This window comes from Lytechinus variegatus, chromosome 6, assembly GCF_018143015.1.
Source record: "Lytechinus variegatus isolate NC3 chromosome 6, Lvar_3.0, whole genome shotgun sequence".
Taxonomy (NCBI): Eukaryota; Metazoa; Echinodermata; class Echinoidea; order Temnopleuroida; family Toxopneustidae; genus Lytechinus; species Lytechinus variegatus.
Window position 1 is genome coordinate 21,974,582 of NC_054745.1, and position 21,570 is coordinate 21,996,151.

General features: G+C 37.5%; 2 protein-coding genes across 3 annotated transcripts; both read left to right on the forward strand.

The window, feature by feature from the left end:
• The first annotated feature begins 7 nt into the window (after nucleotides 1-7).
• Nucleotides 8-16,853, forward strand: LOC121417212 (zinc finger protein 271-like). Of its 2 annotated transcripts, XM_041610831.1 has the most exons (7): nucleotides 8-106; nucleotides 5,066-5,265; nucleotides 8,320-8,418; nucleotides 10,874-10,972; nucleotides 11,176-11,255; nucleotides 12,490-12,955; nucleotides 14,473-16,853. In XM_041610831.1, exons 2-7 carry the CDS (start codon nucleotides 5,127-5,129, stop codon nucleotides 16,719-16,721), a joined length of 3,132 nt encoding a protein of 1,043 aa, XP_041466765.1. In that variant the 5' UTR covers nucleotides 8-106; nucleotides 5,066-5,126; the 3' UTR covers nucleotides 16,722-16,853. The 2 variants fall into 2 exon arrangements, with proteins under 2 accessions (XP_041466765.1, XP_041466766.1); XM_041610832.1 differs by lacking the exons at nucleotides 12,490-12,955; nucleotides 14,473-16,853 and having other exon boundaries at nucleotides 10,874-10,991; nucleotides 11,176-11,250.
• Nucleotides 16,743-17,832, forward strand: LOC121417635 (zinc finger protein 708-like; the record flags this gene model as incomplete). Its single annotated transcript, XM_041611373.1, is given in 1 exon segment — nucleotides 16,743-17,832. A coding segment is annotated over 1 exon segment (1,026 nt), but the record flags the coding sequence as incomplete, so codon positions are not given.
• Between the last annotated feature and the right edge of the window lie 3,738 nt (nucleotides 17,833-21,570).

Consider the following 21,570-nt stretch of genomic DNA (forward strand, 5'->3'; position numbering starts at 1 on the left):
CCGTTACTGAACGGTCCAGTGCTGACGAATAAACAGCAATGAATGGACTGATGATTCAATGACTTAAACCAGGAGGATAATGTCGATTTTATTAACTATAATTCTGGTGAGTTAATGAAACTGTAGACCTGCAACATCCATCCAGATGCAGAAGTAAGCGTGGTCCGTGGACCGTGCTCCCGCGAAGGTGCAATGCTCCGACTCCAGCCAATTGTCGGCAGAGCCAGAGCGGACAGGCTAGGCCGCTGCGCGTTGCGGCGTCCGCGTCACCGGCGAGTACGTCCATGCAGCATGCAGGTACTGCCGAGTGCCGGGACCAGTCCAGGGCTTCCGCATGTGAATTATTTTTTTTTAGATAGGCCTAATTTAGCCTAAGGAACTTATGACACTAAAGTATGGAAGCTTAAAAGTGCCACCGAGATGTTGAGATAATTATCTCGGGAAGTCGACATCTTGATAGCAAAAGATAAGATGACGAGATCCTGGATCTCATCATGTCGACATCTTTTAGAAGAGATGATGAGATGACAAGATCCTGGATCTCATCATGTCAACATCTTTTAGAAGAGATGTTAAGATGACAAGATCCCGGATCTCATCATGTCAACATCTTTTAGAAGAGATGTTGAGATGACAAGATCCCGGATCTCGTCATGTTGACATCGTTTAGAAGAGATGATGAGATGACAAGATCCTGGATCTCATCATGTTGACATCTTTTGGAAGAGATGATGAGATGACAAGATCCCGGATCTCATCATGTTGACATCTTGTAGAAGAGATGATGAGATGACAAGATCCTGGATCTCATCATGTTGACATCTTGTAGAAGAGATGATGAGATGATGAGATGATCTTGTCTTAGGTTACTAATTAGGAGATGCAATCGGAGGAACAAGTTATTGAGTTTTCATAACTAGATCTGATTGTTTTAGCTTTCGTTTTGTTGTGTGATGTCGCAATATTTCATTTAATTTTTAAGTTGACAATGTTTCACTTTGAAACATTGAATTTGAATTTCTAAAACATTTTAGTTTTTTTTTTATTTTAAGAATATATTTAATTACACAAAATATGATTTTTGTAAGATGATTGGATTGTTCAATTTGCTTGAAGTTTGAACTTTTTTCCTCTTTCTTTTATTTCTATCCTTCATCTTTTTATCCTTTCTGCTTGCCCTTTGTTTCATCTATCTTACTTTCCCATTCTTTCATGATCCTTTCTCTGTTCATTTTTCTTTCTTTCCTTCTTTATTAAATTTCCTTTTTATCCTTCATTCTTTCTTTCCTTAAACTTTACTTTAATTCCTTCTCCCTTCCTCTCCTTTTTCTTTTCGCTCTTTCCTTCCATTATTCTCTCTTTTTTCAATCTCTTATCCAGTCATTCTTTCCTCTCTGTCTTTACTCCAGTCATTGTTTTTCCTTTCTTTACCTCCCTTCCCCTTCCTGTTTTTCTTCTTACTTTGTTTGTTTCTGTCTTTCAAAGAGTGAATGAAACCTTTTTCTTTCCTCCTTTTTTTTCTTACTCTTTTTTTCTTTCTTTGTCTTTTATTCATCTTCCCTTCCTTTCTATATTCAGTTCAAAGAATGACCGAAACCTTTTTTCTCTTTTATTCTTTCTTTCATCCTTCTGTTAATCTTAACTTTCTTCATTTTTTATTTTCCTTCATTTTCCCATTCACTTTTTTTTAAAATTTCTTCTCAATTCATCTTTTTTTTTTGTCTTTTCTTCCTCCTCCATTCTTTCGTTCACCCTCCTTTCCGCCAATTCTCTAGATTTTTTTATCCACAAGTGTTACACTGTGTACATGTAGCCTTCTTTGTTGATATGTTTTATCCATTGTCCAGTATTTCATTTTGTTAAATCTGGTCACCCTGGTTATGACAGGTCTCTCAGCTCAGTTACATTTCAAGGTCAATATACCCACTGCTTTTCCAAGCTGTAATTCAGCTTTAATCTCAACGTCGTTCGAATCCCAGTAGGTGGTTTCAGACCGCCTCGAAGTTCGCCAGTTCCAGGTATTCTCTGATCGGGAAATTTACCCCGATCAGAAAATACCAGGTATTTTGGTAATGTGAAAGCAAACTACGCGTAATTTCCCCGAAAGAAAATACCCGCTAAATAGTAGGTACTTGGCGAAATTACGAGAACTTTCGTGGGGATTTTTCCAAGGTCGCAGGTATTTTGGCGATGTGAAAGCAAATTACGGAACTTTTATCCCAGTGTGTCGTTGGGCGCGGCGGCGTGGGTGGCTGCTGGGCTAGTGATTTTGAATCTCCCGCCTTGCCTGCTTATCAGACCACACTGCGCATGCTCGTAACTTCGGGAACTTATCCTGAAGGATGTGTTTCGGGGCGGTGTGAATGCAGGAATAATTAACGGGTATTTTTTAGCCTTAAAAAGTTCTTGTAATTTAACGGGGATTCTTGTGATCGAGGCGGTTTGAAACCACCTAGTGTGAATCCTCAGACAATTGCTCCGCTTGGATTTGCCCCGCACAGGCTTGGCCCCGCGTCGTAATTGTGGCTATCTTCAGTCCATATCAACGTTACGGCCAGCTGGGAATTCGAAGTGAAGCGAAAGCGATGTCTGACGGAAGACTCGAACGATCGATGTGAAGATTGAAGCCGAAATACAGCTGTTGGCGATTGCGATAAAATTCAAAAATTCAAAAAATGGTCTTTATTGATAATCAAACATGTTAACAATCATACATGAAAAAACAGCAAAAGCTGGAAAGATCATGCTTACAAGTTGGTTTTGGCACATTATTAAATACTTAGTAAAATGCATTAAAAACAGTTATAAATTTAAAAGTAAATACATTTTAAATAAGGAATAAAAGACAATGAACATGATGAACGAGTGAATGTAATATGATAATGGCAGACTTGAAGGAGAGGAGACTGACACTTATTTAAATGACAAAAATAATTTTATATTAAATGGGGTGAGGATGACCATTTGCATTGCCTTTCCTAGTCTACACACTCATCTTTTGTTGAGTATGTCTACCAAAAAAGGCAATGGACTGTTTTTAAATCTTGTTGTTCTTATTGGAAACTGTTGATAGTGAATATGGCAGTGCTATATATAATAGTGATAATCAGAGCGGTGGGTATATTGAGCTCAAAATGGACTAAAAGATTCACAGTGACATTTGTGTACAATAACTGGTTGTTAGGTATTGGCCAGTGCGAAACTGCATTAGCACCGAAATGCCAATGTCAATGAATGATATCAGCAGTGATCTCATATTTTTAACGTTAGAATAATGATGAAGCCGAGGATGAATTGATTCCTTCTGTAGTACTAGTAACATGGTAAATACAGCAGCTCCAGCTGTCCAAGATGACTTTGACAAAATCAGTAAATAGTCATCGAATTGGATGATTGATGAAACTAAACACCCAGAAATGTGAGGTCATCAGAGGATGAGGAAGAGTGAGGAAGAGGAGTGCGGCAAATCAAATCTACACTTTGAACAACTTGGTGCTGAGAGTGACTGCTGCCTCCCTGTAGGTGTCACAATAACATCGGACCCAAAATGGAACCAGCATGCCCGGCTAGCATGTTAGTTATATCTGCTGCAATAAAGCAAATACAATGCACCCTTTCTACGCAGAAACTTTGGCAGGCTAGGGAACTGGTTGTTTCGTAACTGGGGTCTTGCAAGTGCAGAGATGCCAAGTTCATAGACCAGCTATGCGTGAGATTTTCTGAAAATCCGAGTGAGATCACAGACATTGTGTACAATGTATATGGGGATAGGCTGTGATAGTTGCGTGAGACAGAGTTTTGAGGGGATGAACAAGAGTCCAAAAATGCTTGAGTCTCACGCATAATGCGTGAGACTTGGTAGCTCTGCAAGTGGGGTGGGGCTGCTTCTGAACTGAACTTTTGTCTTTGGCGTATCTAGAGAACTGAAAATTAGGACTGAAAAAGGGGGTCATCAAAGCAGCACGTCCCCCGACTACCGTAATGACTGGCAAACCCCTTTATTAAGACGAGCGACCCTCATCTACTATTATGACTGGCGACCTTCATCTACTATTATGACTGGCGACCTTCATCGACTGTTATGACTGGCGACCCTCTTCTATTATGACTGGCGACTCTCATCTGCTATTATGACTGGCGAACCAGTTTACTATTATGACTGGCGACCCTCTTCTTCTATTATGACTGGCGACTCTCATCTGCTATTATGACTGGCGAACCAGTTTACTATTATGACTGGCGACCCTCTTCTACTATTATGACTGGCAACTCTCATCTGCTATTATGACTGGTAAACGTAATAATAATAAATAATAATATGTCCATTTATATAGCGCAGTTACTGTGCGCATATACTCAACTTCGCTTGGATACTTGGTATCATAATATTACCCCGGTTCAAGCTGAGCTGCCATATTAATAGGTGCTAAAGCGTTTAAAGAATAAATCCTATGGGATACCCATTCACCTCACCTGGGTCCAGTGCAGCACAATATGGATAAATTTCTTGCCAAACATAATTATGAGAAGATGGTGACAAAAAATACATAATTGTTGTGTTTTACAAAGAAATACAATATCATGAAAAAAGAGGAACCTATTCAAAAGCAAAGCTTGAAGACATAGGTTCCCAGAAGAAATAACAAAAAAAACTCCTAACGCAATGAAACAATATAAATCAAAGGAAAAAAGTCAAATACTTTTCTTCATCAATCTTCATATATTCCAAGGATGGCTCAGCAGTGGAATTCACTGCCCTCCAACATATTCCCTTCAGCTCCCAACATGGACAGATTTAAGAATAGTGTTAATTCATATTTAATTAGCTTGATGTAAAACCTTGTACTTATTAATTTAATTATGGTCGTTTGCGGCAGTCATGAGCCACTTTTCATCATTTTATGATAGCAACATGAAGCCCAAAGAACAATCTAAATAAAAGGGAAGTAAATCTCAGTGTATTTATTGAATTATGCTGAGATAGACAGTGACCATGAGAACAGACCATGAAGCCTTAGCTGCAGATCAAATATCTTAAAAAAAAATTTTTTTCGCTTTCTTCCAGTCTCAGTCTTGCCTCTTGGAACAGGAAAATATTTGTGCCTCCAGTTTGCAAGTAAGCCACCATGTCTTTACCAGAGATGGATCAGTATCTTTTAGACGTCCAGGTTTACTTCACAGCCAAGGAATGGACACAGTTCAGCAGTTATGAAAGAATTTGTATCAAGAACGTCAAAGAAAACTATGAGATGATGAACAAAGTTGGTAGGTGTAGTTGACGTTCATCAGGGTGCCACATAAAGCACTTGCCCGATTGCCCGGGGCAAGTAAAAGTTAGAGTTGGACAAGTGTTTTTGAAGTAAAGACCAAAACCACTTGCCCGAATTGGGAAAGCAAAAATTCTCACAGATGACTGACCAAAATTAGGGTCGATATGACATTAACCCTAATTTTGGTCATGGTAGGCACGATAAAATCACTTTGGAAAAAGAAATGCAATAAGAAAGTAGATCAGTTCCTGTCAAAAGAGAGAAAAAGGTCAATAGTTTACAAAACCACAAAACTTTCTTTTGAAGAGGTAAAATTATTTTTAATGATAGATTTTTGGGGAAAGTATATTCCAACTATATTCAAACATTTACTTGCACGACTGGGCAAGTGCTTCGAAAACGTTATGTGGCACCCTGTTCATTATTCAATAATATCAAATTTGGGGGTCCTATTTTCATTCTTGCAAGAATCAGAATTATTACTTTTTTATGTTTTAGGATTAATTATTGTGAAATTTGTATACAACCCAAATAGAAATTTAAAAGAATTATCAGAGGAGATTGTAAGTTTTTGCAAAATGGTATGAGATTTCAGAATTGTCTGCTTATAAATTAAGGCTTACAGTGAGTACAGGGGCCATACACAAAGTAATGAAAATGTCATCAAAAAATGATTTAGTTGAAATTGCCAACTTTGTCTCGCCTGCGTAGCGGAGCGAGACATAGGTATCACTATTTCCGGCGGCGTCAACAATTGTGTTGTACACCCAATAACTTTCTATAGCTTCGAGGTGGGATCACCAAATTCATACCAGAGGTCCATCTCCTGAAGGCACAGGTCAAGTTTGAATATGAGTTGAATTTGAATAAGGTCAAAGGTCAATGAACTTTCCATGTCTGGCACTATGCTGTGTTCGTCAACAATGGAGTTGTACACCCAATAACTTTCTATAGCTTTGAGGTGGGATCACCAAATTCATACCAGAGGTCCATCTCCTGAAGGCACAGGCAAGTTCGAATATGAGTCGAATTTGAATAAGGTCAAAGGTCAATGAACTTTCCATGACTGGCACTGTGCTATGTTGTACACATAATAACTTTCTATATCTTCGAGATGGGATCACCAAATTCATACCAGAGGTCCATCTCTTGAAGGTGCAGGTCAAGTTTGAATGTGAGTTGAATTTGATTAAGGTCAAAGGTCAATGAACTCTCCATGACTGGCACTGTGCTGTGTTGTACACACAATAACTTTCTACAGTGCGTCCCAGAAAAAACGAAACCGAGATTTAGCGATCATTTATCATTACTTAATCATAAATAAAATAGACAAATGACCTACCAATTTAAAGCTTAGAATCTCCTCTTTCATCTGATATTACTTAGATTATTTCTCATTAGCACATGAGTGAACAAATACAATTTGAAGAAAGGATATCAAAAACTCATTTTTCGGGGGGTATCTGGGTTTAAAAAACAAAACCACATTTTCGAAAAGTTCAATATCTCCTCTTTAATTTGATACCTAAATTACAGAAAATGGTCAAGAAATAACAAAGTAATGGTCATTAGAAATAAGGCTTGAATTTCAATAATTTCATAAAATGAAGAGCTTCTCCAGGCTGGCGTTCAAACTCACTCGACACTCTGTTTTGTTGATGATCAGCCATGCATTAAATCTTTTGTTCACCATGCGAAAGCTTCTGTGGGAAACCGGTGAAAACACGTTTGTCTCATGAAATTATGGAAATACAAGCCTTATTTCAAATGACCAGAACTTTTTTATTTCTTGACCATTTTCTGTAATTTAGGTATCAAATTAAAGAGCAGATATTGAACTTTTCAGAAATGTGGTTTTCTTTTTGAAACCCAGATACCCCCCGCCAAATGAGTTTTTGGTATCCTTTCTTCAAATTGTTTTTGCTCACTCATGCGTGAATAAGAAATAACCTAAGTAATATCAGATGAAAGAGGAGATTCTAAGCTTTAAATTGGTAGGTCATTTGTCTATTTTATTTATGATTAAGTTATGATAAATGACCGCTAAACCTCGGTTTCGTTTATTCTGGGACGCACTGTATAGCTTCGAGGTGGGATCGCCAAACTCGTAACAGAGGTCCATCTCTTGAAGGTGCAGGTCAGGTTTGAATGTGAGTTGAATTTGATTAAGGTCAAAGGTCAATGAACTTTCACACTAATTTGTTCCTCTAATGACATGAACTTTATAATTTTATACTTTTTAATACTAAGATTTTACTTCAGTACTCTCTATACCTGAACCAGATTTTGTATTTTACTTGTTTATTCTTTAAAAACTTGTTATTTATTTAATGAGCTATAGTTCTTGGCACCATTTATAATATTCACACCACAATTCACCCCCTAAACTGCTGACAGCCTCAGATATCATATAGCATAGTTCTGACATGCAGTCTCTTCATGACTGCAATATGTAGGCGAGACAACGCTTGGCGTTTGCCTTCTTCTTTACGGGGACCTACAGAATTTAGTTTTCAAATTTTTGTAGCCCAGAGGGTAAAGATGTTACAGGAGAAAACCATAAATTCTCAATAGTTAAATACAAGACAATTTTATGGAGAAGATATCAGGAAGGCATGATCAGATTTTGAATTGCAGATTATGAATGTGATGATACAGATAAATAGTATACCAAGCTGTTGTGTATCCGGACGGGTTGTGTGTCCGGACGATCAATTTTAGAATGTCATTTGGAAAAATTTACAAGCGAAGTTTCATCAATTTTTAGTACAAGATGCTAGGAAATATTATAAAGAACAAAATTGATAATGATTACAAGTAATGAATTCATATTTTTAGTGTAATCCACAGACAAAAAAGAAGGCTTCAAAAAGATAAAGTGACCCCCCATCCTAGAAGCTGAAAGAATAGCCTAGTGCACGATACTTGCAGAGACACGTACCATGATGATCGGCGATCATGTTTCTGTTTAAAAACTTGTTTAAAAACTGTTTAAAAACTTGTTAGATGTTTTATTAACCCATGGTGTTTTTTTACATTTTTCAAACAGGATTACAGGTCAATCCACCTATGTTCATGCAACGTCAGCAAGAAATGAAAATTGAGATCAAAGAGGAAAATGATAGTGAGGATGAGGACATGATGTTAGGTATGTGTGTGAGTAAACTTTCTCTTGGGGGCACTGGAGGGTATTGTGGCACGCTCATATTTTTCCTTTCAAGTCCTGCACAACTTTTTAATATGTACATTTGAGAACTTATGCAATGAATTTGTGTCTATGAGAATAAACTGTTGATGTCCTTTTTTTCTCATGTATATACTAAAATCCAGAATCTTTCCAAATCAATGGGAGTGAAAAGAAGTCACAAGCGCTGACGAAATTCACAGCAGTGAATCGACTGGTGACTTAACCCTAAAAAGACTGGGGGGCTGATTCAGCCCCTCCTCAACATTTTTTGCGATAAATCTGCCGCGCAAAATTCTTTGACTGCGTTCCTCGTTGACTTTAACTTTCAAGTCTCGCGCAACTTTTAAGATCAAAATTGTGATCCCCGCGTACGCGGTACCGAAATTACGCAACATTTCGTAAGTGCATGCAGACCCAAAATTACTCAAAAACGTGAATTTGTGTACAAATCCAATGCAAATAGTGTTTTAAGCCAAGATTCATAAATGTATCATCATTTTTGTCTCACCTGCAAAGCAGAGTGAGACTATAGGCGCCGCTTTTCCGACGGCGGCGGCGGCGGCGTCAACATCAAATCTTAACCTGAGGTTAAGTTTTTGAAATGACATCATAACTTAGAAAGTATATGGACCTAGTTCATGAAACTTGGCCATAAGGTTAATCAAGTATTACTGAACATCCTATTAAAGTTTCATGTCACATGACCAAGGTCAAAGGTCATTTAGGGTCAATGAACTTAGACCATGTTGGAGGAATCAACATTGAAATCTTAACCTGAGGTTAAGTTTTTGAAATGTCATCATAACTTAGAAAATATATGGACCTAGTTCATGAAACTTGGACATAAGGTTAATCAAGTATCACTGAACATCCTGCATGAGTTTCACGTCACATGACCAAGGTCAAAGGTCATTTAGGGTCAATGAACTTTGGCCGAATTGGGGATATCTGTTGAATTCCCATCATAACTTTGAAAGTTTATGGATCTGATTCATGAAACTTGGACATAATAGTAATCAAGCATCACTGAATATTTTGTGCAAGTTTCAGGTCTCATGATTAAGGTCAAAGGTCATTTAGGGTCAATGAACTTTGGCCAAATCGGGGGTATCTGTTGAATTACCATCATAACTTTGAAAGTTTATTAGTCTAGTTCATTAAACTTGGACATATGAGTAATCAAATATCACTGAACATCCTGTGCGCGTTTCAGGTCACATGACCAAGGTCAAAGGTCAATGAACTTTGGCTGAAGTGGGTGTATCAGTTGAATTACCATCAAAACTTTGAAAGTTTATGGATCTGATTCATGAAACTTGTACATAAGAGTAATCAAGTATCACTGAACATCCTGTGCGAGTTTCAGGTCACATGATCAAGGTCAAAGGTCATGTAAGGTCAATGAACTTTGGCCATGTTGGGGTTTTTTGTTGAATAACCATCATATCTCTGTAAGTTTATTGGTCTAGTTCATAAAAAGTGGACATAAGAGTAACCATGTATCACTGAACATCTTGTGCGAGTTAGAGTAGTATTCAAAGTCAGCACTGCTGCTATATTGAACCGCGTGATGCAGGTGAGACAGCCAGAGGCATTCCACTTGTTTCCTTTTACTGCTTAAAATAAATTAATTTTATCTTTTTTATGGTCAAAATGGTCAAGTCCCTGACAATTTCCATTGAAAAAACAATAAAAAAAACCAAAAAGTCGAAAAACAATGAAATACATAAGAAATTTAGAAAACTAAAGAATACGTAAGAAAATAAATGTGATGTTGAAATTTTTTACAAATAATTTGATCAGATGCCTATCTAGAGTATGTGAAACAAAAATTAGCATTTCAGGGGCATTATTTTATTAATTAGAGCAAACTAATGATTTTACGCATAAATTAGCATGATTTTTGCAAAATTTGACGTTATAGTTTTGTAGATAATGTCATGGGTAACGCGTGTGCCAATTTTCGTCGCGATCGCACGATCGACGGCCGAGATCATAAGGGGGGGGGGCTGAATCAGCCCCCTCGTCTTCTTAAGCGTCGAAATAGCCCAGTCTATTTAGAGTTAAAGGAGGAGAGTCATGAAGTTTTCAATGTTTGTAGCCCTGTGGGTAGGCCTAAAGGTGTTCAGGTGTTCATTAACTTCTCAATAGTTAAATCCAAGACTGTTTTATGAAGAAGATATCAGAAAGGCATTCTGCATGATCAGATTCTTTTTTTTTAATGAATAATTCTCAAGCTCACATAGAAATCCTTGTTTCTTCAATAAAAGTGCTTAAGACTGTGTAGCTCATTCACAAATGAAACCTGTTTCTTTAATCTATAAGTCCTCTACCAGGCTCTAAAACTTTACACTGCACAGCCAAATCTGTGATTGTAAACCCATGGATTGTTTGTTTTTCTTGTTTTTTCAAACAGGACTACAGGTCAATCCACCCAAGTTCATGCAACGTCAGCAAGAAATAAAAATAGAGATCAAAGAGGAAAATGACAGTGAGGATGAGGAAATGATGTTAGGTACGTCTGGCACTCGAAGGTATTATGGCCCCACTCATTGCCTTGCTGCATTTTCTGCAACCAAAAAGTGATCCACTTTTTTTTTTCCTTTTTTTTAAGTCCCGCACAACTTTTAAAATCAAATCCATTTCATAAGTTATACAGTGAATGGAGGATAAAATCTTGATATCCTTTTTCTTTTCAAATATTTATATTAAATTCAGAACCTTTCCATGTACCTGTCGAAGATGAAAAGCCAGATCATATAAAAGAGATCAAGTTACATGAAGAGAGTCCAAATCATGTAAGTACCTGTCAAACACTGAATTATTTAATGCTATATTTGAATTTCCATATTTTGTAATCAAAACTTATTAATTCTTCCTGTCTACTTCTTGTGCGGTTTCATTTCACATAGTCTAATAATCCCCCTTCATTTTGAAGTGGTTTAGGACATTTCATATTTCAGAGATTGACTTGATCCTGAATGGACAGTGCAGAGCCTTCACTGTCTGCAGCCAACAAGAGTGGCTAATCTTTACCTACCGTGGGCATTGCCTCACCACAAATAAGAATAGGAGATGAGTCCTCTACAGCCATTAACCTGTCAAAACAGACTCTAATCTAGACACAGTGTAGCAACTGAACCAAATTCTTTAAGAAGGCTCACCATCATACCTATCCATCTCCAATCTCTTACCTATTATCCTTTGTTGCCTCACCGTAAATAACAAGAGAGCTCTCGGCACACGTTGACGGCTTCACCAAGAGTTGAAGAATCACCATCTAGTCTGTCCTTCTCCAATCTCTTACCAATGATATTGTGTTGCCTCACCATACATAACAAGAGAGATCTCCTCACATGTTGATGGCTTCGCCAAGAGTTGAAGAATCACCATCTAGTCTATCCTTCTCCAATCTGTTACCTATTATGTTGTGTTGCCTCACCATACATAACAAGAGAGATCTCCTCACACATTTTTGGCTTCACCAACAGTTGGAAGAATCACCATCTAGTCTGTCCTTCTCCAATCTCTTACCAATGATATTGTGTTGCCTCACCATACATAACAAGAGAGGTCTCTGCACGCATTCAAAAAGCAAGCCAAGCACAGAGCCTTCACCAATATTTTTTTAATAATTTTTTCAGCTATTTTTGCTTTTTTTAATGGTGAATTTTTCCTTTGATGGAGCACAAGCTCTTCTATGGTCCTAGTGAATCACTCTTTCTAGTTTCTAGTGAGGCATGGTCAAACTGGACATGTAGGAATCAACAGAACAATGCAAAGTCCTCATTCATTGACTTTTAAATGGTATATTGGAGATCATTAGAGTCATGAAAGTCCAATAAACAAAAGTATATCATAGGGAGAAATGAATCAAGACAGTACAGTCCTCCAAATGTATTTTATCACATTTTGCACTATGATGGCACATTAAGAATAGGATGAATCTGGTCGTGTGTCAAATTAAATGTATGTCATATTGTCTTGTCATCAGTTATACATGAATGTTTGTCCCTTTTTCTTGTTAATTAGGTCACTATTAAAGTGGAGATTGAGTATGATGATAAGAATCTGCTAAATGCTCATGAAATCAAAGCAGAGCGAATCATTGCACTCCTTGCAATGGAGGACTATAATGCTGTCCAGACAAAAATTAATCCAACATCATCAGGTGATCTCAACACTCAGTCATGTGATCAGAATGCGGAACAAACCTTGACAGAAGTAGCTTTAGGGGGAGACCAGACTCCCAAGCAATCAGGCGATCTCAGCACTCAGTCAGGGCATCTGAACGCAGAACAAACCTTGACAAAAGTAGCTTCAGGGGGAGACCAGATTCCCAAGCAATCAGGTGATATTAACACTCAGTCATGTGATCTGAAGACTGAAAAAACCTTGACAGAAGTAGCTCCAGGGGGCAACCAGAATCCCAAGCAATCCCAACCATCTTGTTCAAAAGTGGAGGGAGGAGAAGATTGGCAGGATAGAAAGGGCTCAGGTAAAAAAAAATATATGTATTTGACTTTTTTTATGGTTGGTTATGTTTAACCAGTGAAGAAATAAATAGATCTTCCCTTAAAAGTGCTGAAATTCTGTACATCAATTTAATTCCCATCTCAATTCTGTAGGGTATCTTTAGGTAGTTGGAAACTACATAAAAAGAGAGAAATAGTACCTTCTATCTTCAATTTTAAGGACCGTATACTGGAATTTAAAGTTTATGTTAATCTATATACTAACACGAGTGTATACATGAAGGACATAAATGCCGTATACAGACACAGTCAACAAACATTTGTCCATATTAATTTTGGCACGTTTTATGCCAGTGGATAATGTAGAATATAGCTCTACTCTTATTCTATTTTAAAACTTATAAATGCTTATGGTCTTATTTATTTATTATAGGAGCGCCTTGAGTCATAACAAGGTGGATATGTGCACAATATAAATATCCTATATTATTATTATTATTTTCTGGACGTAATCTATACATCTCTGATTTTCTTCTCCCCTTTTGGTTATCCACATCCCCCTTCACTACTTGAAAAGTATAGGGGTAGGGGCAATTGTCTTGGTTGCTGAACTTTAACCCTTGCTTTCATGTATGTGTTACACAATGTAAGGCTTGTCTAGTCATGGATGATATATCATGTCACATTACGTCAAACTTCCCTTTGAAACAATACCGCAGTTCGGATTGCGAACTGCGGTGTTGTACCCCATTTTCCATTTGGATCTCCTAAAAATCATTTCCAAGCCCTTATCAACCGCGCTTGGCCAAGTAATCCAGGGGTAATCCCCGCTGTCTCAATTTCTCCCCCACAGGCCAGTATATGAGCGTTGAGCAAAGGACGAAAAGATAAACAACAGCTGCGCTATTACGTAAGACTTCTCTGCCTGTAGTAGGACCTTCGGAATGAAATGATTGTATTCCATATTTAATCATGTTTTCAAAGGCATATTGTATTCAGCACCACAATGTTAGTCCATTTTCAATTTCGAACGAAGAAAATCGACCTCGGAATAAGGAAAGTAAGCGAATAAAAATGACGGCATGCTTACAGGGACCGCACTCGGCGCTGCGCATGCATCCCATCGTGTGTGGCCCCCTGCTGTGACTGTATATGCCGGGCTGTTGTTTTATCTTCGGCCCAACGTCAAGAAACAGGTGTTTTGATACTTAAATTGCTTTCTTGAGGCAGTTACGGCTGGAGAAGAGAATTGATGAGAAGGGGAACTGGGGTATAGTGTTCTCAAATGGAAGTTTTTCGTCATGATCCCAGGTTATATGTTGATTTGGAACAAGCCACTTGGCAATGTATCTGCATGCAATCGATGATGCGACTGTCATCCTAGGACTCTCCATATGTTTTACACTGAAGTCATTTTTTTTTACCTTCCATGTTCTTTTTCAGTCATGTTTGAGTCTTTTTAATAAACATCTTTACATGCCTAATATAATCTCTGAATTATTCGATGATGATATGACAATGTAAATTTCTTTTCCAATAGATTCTGGAATCTACCGATGTGAGTACTGTGGATCATTCTACGTTATTCCTCTCATCTTAGCAAGGCATCTCAAGCATAAACATGGATTACATGGTATCTACATGCGGTCGCAGGAAGGCATTCTACAGTTTGTTGATGGAGAAATACAAAGATCTCCCTGCAAATCTAATGACTTTGAACTTGGTGAAATGGGGATTTTAAAAGAAGGAAGTGAAGTAAATGTGATACTTGAGTGTAAGTCCAGTACTGATTCATATTTTGCATCATGCCATGAAGTAGTAAGTGATGAGAAGCCGTCTGTATGTGATCAATGTGGTATGGCCTTTAGTCGATCTGATTTTCTGATATTACATAAACGAATCCATACAGGTGAGAAACCATATGTATGTGATCAATGTGGCAAGGCATTTAAGAGAAAACAGTGTCTCACAAGACATAGACTAATTCATACTGGTGAAAGGCCCTATGTATGTGATCAATGTGGTAAGGCATTTAATAAAAAACAGATTCTCAGAAGACATAAACAAATCCATACATGTGAGAAACCATATGTATGTGATCAATGTGGTAAGGCATTCAATAGAAAACAGAGTCTCACGAGACACAAACTATTCCATACTGGTGAAAGGCCTTATGTATGCGATCAATGCGGTAAGGGATTTATTAAATCTAATGGTCTCACAAGACATAAACTAATCCATACAGGTGAGAAACCATATGTATGTGATCAATGTTGTAAGGCATTTAATAAAAAAGAGAGTCTCATAAGACATAAACGAATCCATACAGGTGAAAGGCCCTATGTATGCGATCAGTGTGGTGAGGGATTTATTCAATCTAATGGTCTCATAAGACATAAACGAATCCATACAGGTGAGAAACCGTATGTATGTGATCAATGTGGTAAGTTATTTAATAAAAAACAGAGTCTCATAAGACATAAACAAATGCATACAGGTGAGAAACCATATGTATGTGATCAATGTGGTAAGGCATTCAATAGAAAACAGAGTCTCACAAGACATAAACAAATCCATACTGGTGAAAGGCCCTATGTATGCAATCAATGTGGTAAGGGATTTAGTCAATCTAATAGTCTCACAAGACATAAACTAATCCATACAGGTGATAAACCATATGTATGTGATCAATGTGGTAAGGCATTTAATAAAAAACGGAGTCTCGTAAGACATAAACTTATCCATACAGGTGACAAGCCCTATGTATGTGATCAATGTGGAAGGGCATTTTCCAGATCTTATGATCTTACAGCACACATGATAATCCATACAGGTGGGAATCCTTATGTATGTGATCAATGTGGTAAGGGATTTAACAAAAAACAGAGTCTCATAAGACATAAACGAATCCATACAGTTGGGAAACCTTATGTATGTGATCAATGTGGTAAGGCATTCAATAGAAAACAGAATCTCATAAGACATAAACGAATCCATACAGGTGAAAGGCCCTATGTATGCGATCAATGTGGTAAGGGATTTAGTCAATCTAATAGTCTCACAAGACATAAACTAATCCATACAGGTGATAAACCATATGTATGTGATCAATGTGGTAAGGCATTTAATAAAAAACGGAGTCTCGTAAGACATAAACTTATCCATGCAGGTGACAAGCCCTATGTATGTGATCAATGTGGAAGGGCATTTTCCAGATCTTATGATCTTACAGCACACATGATAATCCATACAGGTGGGAATCCTTATGTATGTGATCAGTGTGGTAAGGGATTTAACAAAAAACAGAGTCTCATAAGACATAAACGAATCCATACAGTTGGGAAACCTTATGTATGTGATCAATGTGGTAAGGCATTCAATAGAAAACACAATTTCATAAGACATAAACAAATCCATACAGGTGGGAATCCTTATGTATGCGGCCAATGCGGTAAGGGATTTAGTCAATCTTATGGCCTCACAAGACATAAACAAATTCATACAGGTGATAAGCCCTATGTATGTGATCAATGTGGAAGGACATTTTTCAGTTCTTATGGTCTCACAAGACATAAACTAATCCATACAGTTGGGAATCCTTATGTATGTGATCAATGTGGAAAGGCATATGCTCAACAATCTAATCTCACAGCACATAAACGAATCCATACAGGTGAGAAACCTTATGTACATGTAGGCAATCAATGCGGTAAGGGATTTAATCAATCTAATGGTCTCAAAAGAAATAAACTAATCCATACAGATGAGAAACCATATGTATGTGATTAATGTAGTACAATATTTAGTAAAAAACAGAGTCTCGCAAGACATAAACAAATCCATACCGGTGAAATGCCCTATGTATGTGATGAATGAGGTAAGGGATTTAAGAAAAAACAGAGTCTCATATGACATAAAGAAATCCATACAGGTGAGAAACCCTATGCATGTGATCAATGTGGTAAGGCATTTAATAAAAAACGGAGTCTCATAAGACAAAAACTTATCCATACAGGTGACAAGCCCTATGTATGTGATCAATGTGGAAGGGCATTTTCCAGATCTTATGATCTTACAGCACATATGATAATCCATACAGGTGGGAATCCTTATGTATGTGATCAATGTGGTAAGGCATATGCTCAGCAATCTAATCTCTCTGCACATAAACAAATCCATACAGGTGAGAAACCATATGTATGTGATCAATGTGGTAAGGGATTTAACAAAAAACAGAGTCTCATAAGACATAAACGAATCCATACAGTTGGGAAACCTTATGTATGTGATCAATGTGTTAAGGCATTCAATAGAAAACAGAGTCTCATAAGACATAAACGAATCCATACAGGTGAGAAACCATATGTATGTGATCAATGTGGTAAGGGATTTAACAAAAAACAGAGTCTCATAAGACATAAACGAATCCATACAGTTGGGAAACCTTATGTATGTGATCAATGTGTTAAGGCATTCAATAGAAAACAGAGTCTCATAAGACATAAACTAATCCATACAGTTGGGAATCCTTATGTATGTGATCAATGTGGAAAGGCATATGCTCAACAATCTAATCTCACAGCACATAAACGAATCCATACAGGTGAGAAACCTTATGTACATGTAGGCAATCAATGCGGTAAGGGATTTAATCAATCTAATGGTCTCAAAAGAAATAAACTAATCCATACAGATGAGAAACCATATGTGATTAATGTAGTACAATATTTAGTAAAAAACAGAGTCTCGCAAGACATAAACAAATCCATACCGGTGAAATGCCCTATGTATGTGATGAATGAGGTAAGGGATTTAAGAAAAAACAGAGTCTCATAAGACATAAAGAAATCCATACAGGTGAGAAACCCTATGCATGTGATCAATGTGGTAAGGCATTTAATCTATCTTGTTTTACAACCCACAAAACAATCCATACAGGTAAGAAGCTTTGTGTATGTGACTGATGTGGTATGGCAATTATTCAAGCTAGTGACCTCAAAAGACATCCATACAAGTGAGAAGCAGTACGTGTGTGATCAATGTGGTAAGGTGTTCAATCAAGAACAGACTCTCACAACACATGAACTAATCTACATGTATACAGGTTAGAGTTGAGAGTTTAGAATTCGAAGGCAACTATCTTCCAATCCACAACCTATACTATACAGGTGAGAAGCCATCTTGTTGTTTTATTCTCCCTGTAAAACCTTTAGGGGAAGGCGGGGTAAGTTGAGCATAGGGGCAAGTTGAGCCACCATCCCCAATCTTATAATGAATGAGTCAGACAACGTGCTGGTGCCATATATTAATGACCCATTAAATCACCTTTAACCCACCACTTTGTTTTCGATTTTGAAACAAAAAGTAATTTTTTAGAGGGAAAAATACAAATTTCATCCTAAAAAGTAAAAAAGGGTGTAAAATAGATAAGTGTTTTTTACCCACATATGTCTTTAAATATATTATAGAAATAAGAACAATATTGTTAGTCCAGGTATGGATTCTCATTCTTGTCATAGTCTTTTATATGATGAATGCATGAGATATTTGTGGATGTGAAAATATCGCAATAAGTTTGGGCTGGGGTAATTTAAGCCAAATCAACATGGGGCAATTTGAGCCATTAAATCCAATGTTGATGTATAATAAAAAAAAATGTAAAAACCCATTGAAATGCAGGCAGAAAGGAGCTAATTCACATGACAGTTCTTTTACTTTTAGAAAATGTTAGTATTTATAGAGAATTAGCAAGTGAAAATACTTTAAATGAAAAATTGACATCCTGGTTCTACCCGCATACATTTTGTACATAGTTTTTGTGGCTCAACTTACCCCAGAAAGTGGCACAACTTACCCCACAGATGGGGCAAGTAGAGCCATTTGACATCGTTTTTTTTCAAAGGTCACGATGACTTTCAGTGTGGGGGTAGACAGTTATATATAGGTGAAAAAGATTTCCCAAGAATCAAATTTAAAGGCAAGGTACTTATTTCTACAATATTACTCATCATATGAAAAATGCAAAAAGTGTCACAACTTACCCCGCCTTTCACTACATAATGCAATTTTTAGATTGAATTTCACCGATTTGTAATACATGTATTTTAACTTTTGTATTATATATATTTTTTATGTGAAGGTTTTACTGAGAGAAAACAATTTGAATTGAATTTGAAATAAAGCCAGGTTAACACTTGCACAACTTTATGCACGACTTTGTTGTGGTAAGTCGTGCCATTTTGGGGCACGAACTGGGAGGCTCCCGCACTGTTCACAGCTAGGTCGGTCAGGCACAGTTCATGACAAGTTCACAAATAGTCCACGAATGCATGCCAATCAGTTTCCACATTGACACGAACTGGCACGCGAGTTTATGCATATATTGTGCATAGTTTACGCACTTCCCGCATTGGCACAACAAGTTTATGCAATTTGGATGGTGTCGTGCCGACTTGGGCATGCCATATTCATGAAAAATATGCAAGCTCTTTGTGAACTATTTGTGGCAGTTCGTGACAGTCGTGAGTGACATGATGCGCACTGCCATGCATACTCAATGTGGTAAGGCTGTTATTCCGGTTCCTAAGTCTCATGAGATATAATCAAATCCATACATGTGAGAAGCCCTGTGCATGTGATCAATATGGTAAAGCATCTCAGTAGAGCCATGGCGTAGTTGTTCTGACGCCTTGTAAGCAGATGGTTGTGTGTTCGAATCCCGCCACAGTCTAGAGTCCCTTGCCAAGGCTTTTATCCACACTTCACACTCTCGACCCAGGTGCTGAATGGGTACCAGATAGGATGCAAAATTTATTCTAATAATAGTATAGGTGTAGCTACCAAAGGAACCCACTTAAAGAGAAATGCCAGTAGTTGCAGTAAACACTGATTTCATGAGAAAGTCTGTAAAACCAGGCTTAATTGTCAGTATATCATCGAAGATCTAGATCTGGTACAGTTACATAAACTGAACTTTGTGAAATCTTGAAATCTACGGTGAAAAATGTTCACACTGAAGATCAGCAACACAGATAGGCACACGTGGGACAGTGTATTATTATTGCTGGAATAAAGACCCAATGGAAGTGACCGAATCCGCGCTTATTTTGCTCATTTCTCGGCAATTACACAATTTCTTCCAGAATCCTGGTCATTATATTAGATTCTGTAAAAAGTCAGTTTGAGATTGTTACCAATACTGGAATTTATCTTTAAGTTCTGAAAACTGTTCTCCCAGCAGGCCCTATTATTATTGCCCCAGCTTTACCTGGGCTGCTGAGGCACTCAAGCATTCAAGGAATTCTTCCTACCGGGTTCCTCATTCACCTTTCCTGGGTTGAGTGTAGCACAATGAGGATAAATTTCTTGCTGAAGGAAATTATTGCATGTTTGAATTTGACAGCGCCATTATGAGGCTGCGACGAAAGCAAGGAATGCTCTCAACTGAAAGGAAATCATGCAATAAAGGGGTTTGAGCTGTTATGGGAAAAGTGCTGCATGAGATCCAGCTATTATTATTATTGTCTCATAAAACATAAATTAATCATTGAGAAGTCCTTGAGGAAGTGAATGGGTAGTCAGACATGCCAACTGTTCCCTTTTTAGATTATTTGTTCATTTTTTTGCTATGAATACACAAATACTTTTTTGTATGATTTTTTTGTCTCACCTGCGAAGCAAAGTGAGACTATAGGCGCCGCTTTTCCGACGGCGGCGGCGTCAACATCAAATCTTAACCTGAGGTTAAGTTTTTGAAATGACGTCATAACTTAGAAAGTATATGGACCTAGTTAATAAAACTTGGCCATAAGGTTAATCAAGTATTACTGAACATCCTATCAGAGTTTCATGTCACATGACCAAGGTCAAAGGTCATTTAGGGTCAATGAACTTAGACCATGTTGGAGGAATCAACATCGAAATCTTAACCTGAGGTTAAGTTTTTGAAATGTCATCATAACTTAGAAAATATATGGACCTAGTTCATGAAACTTGGACATAAGGTTAATCAAGTATCACTGAACATCCTGCATGAGTTTCACGTCACATGACCAAGGTCAAAGGTCATTTAGGGTCAATGAACTTTGGCCGAATTGGGGATATCTGTTGAATTCCCATCATAACTTTGAAAGTTTATGGATCTGATTCATGAAACTTGGACATAATAGTAATCAAGCATCACTGAACATTTTGTGCAAGTTTCAGGTCTCATGATTAAGGTCAAAGGTCATTTAGGGTCAATGAACTTTGGCCGAATCGGGGGTATCTGTTGAATTACCATCATAACTTTGAAAGTTTATTGGTCTAGTTCATTAAACTTGGACATTAGAGTAATCAAGTATCACTGAACATCCTGTGCGCGTTTCAGGTCACATACCAAGGTCAAAGGTCAATGAACTTTGGCCGAATTGGGTGTATCTGTTGAATTACCATCCTAACTGAAAGTTTATGGATCTGATTCATATCACTCGTATCACTGAACATCCTGTTCGAGTTTCAGGTCACATGATCAAGGTCAAAGGTCATGTAAGGTCAATGAACTTTGGCCATGTTGGGGTTTTTTGTTGAATAACCATCATATCTCTGTAAGTTTATTGGTCTAGTTCATAAAAAGTGGACATAAGAGTAACCATGTATC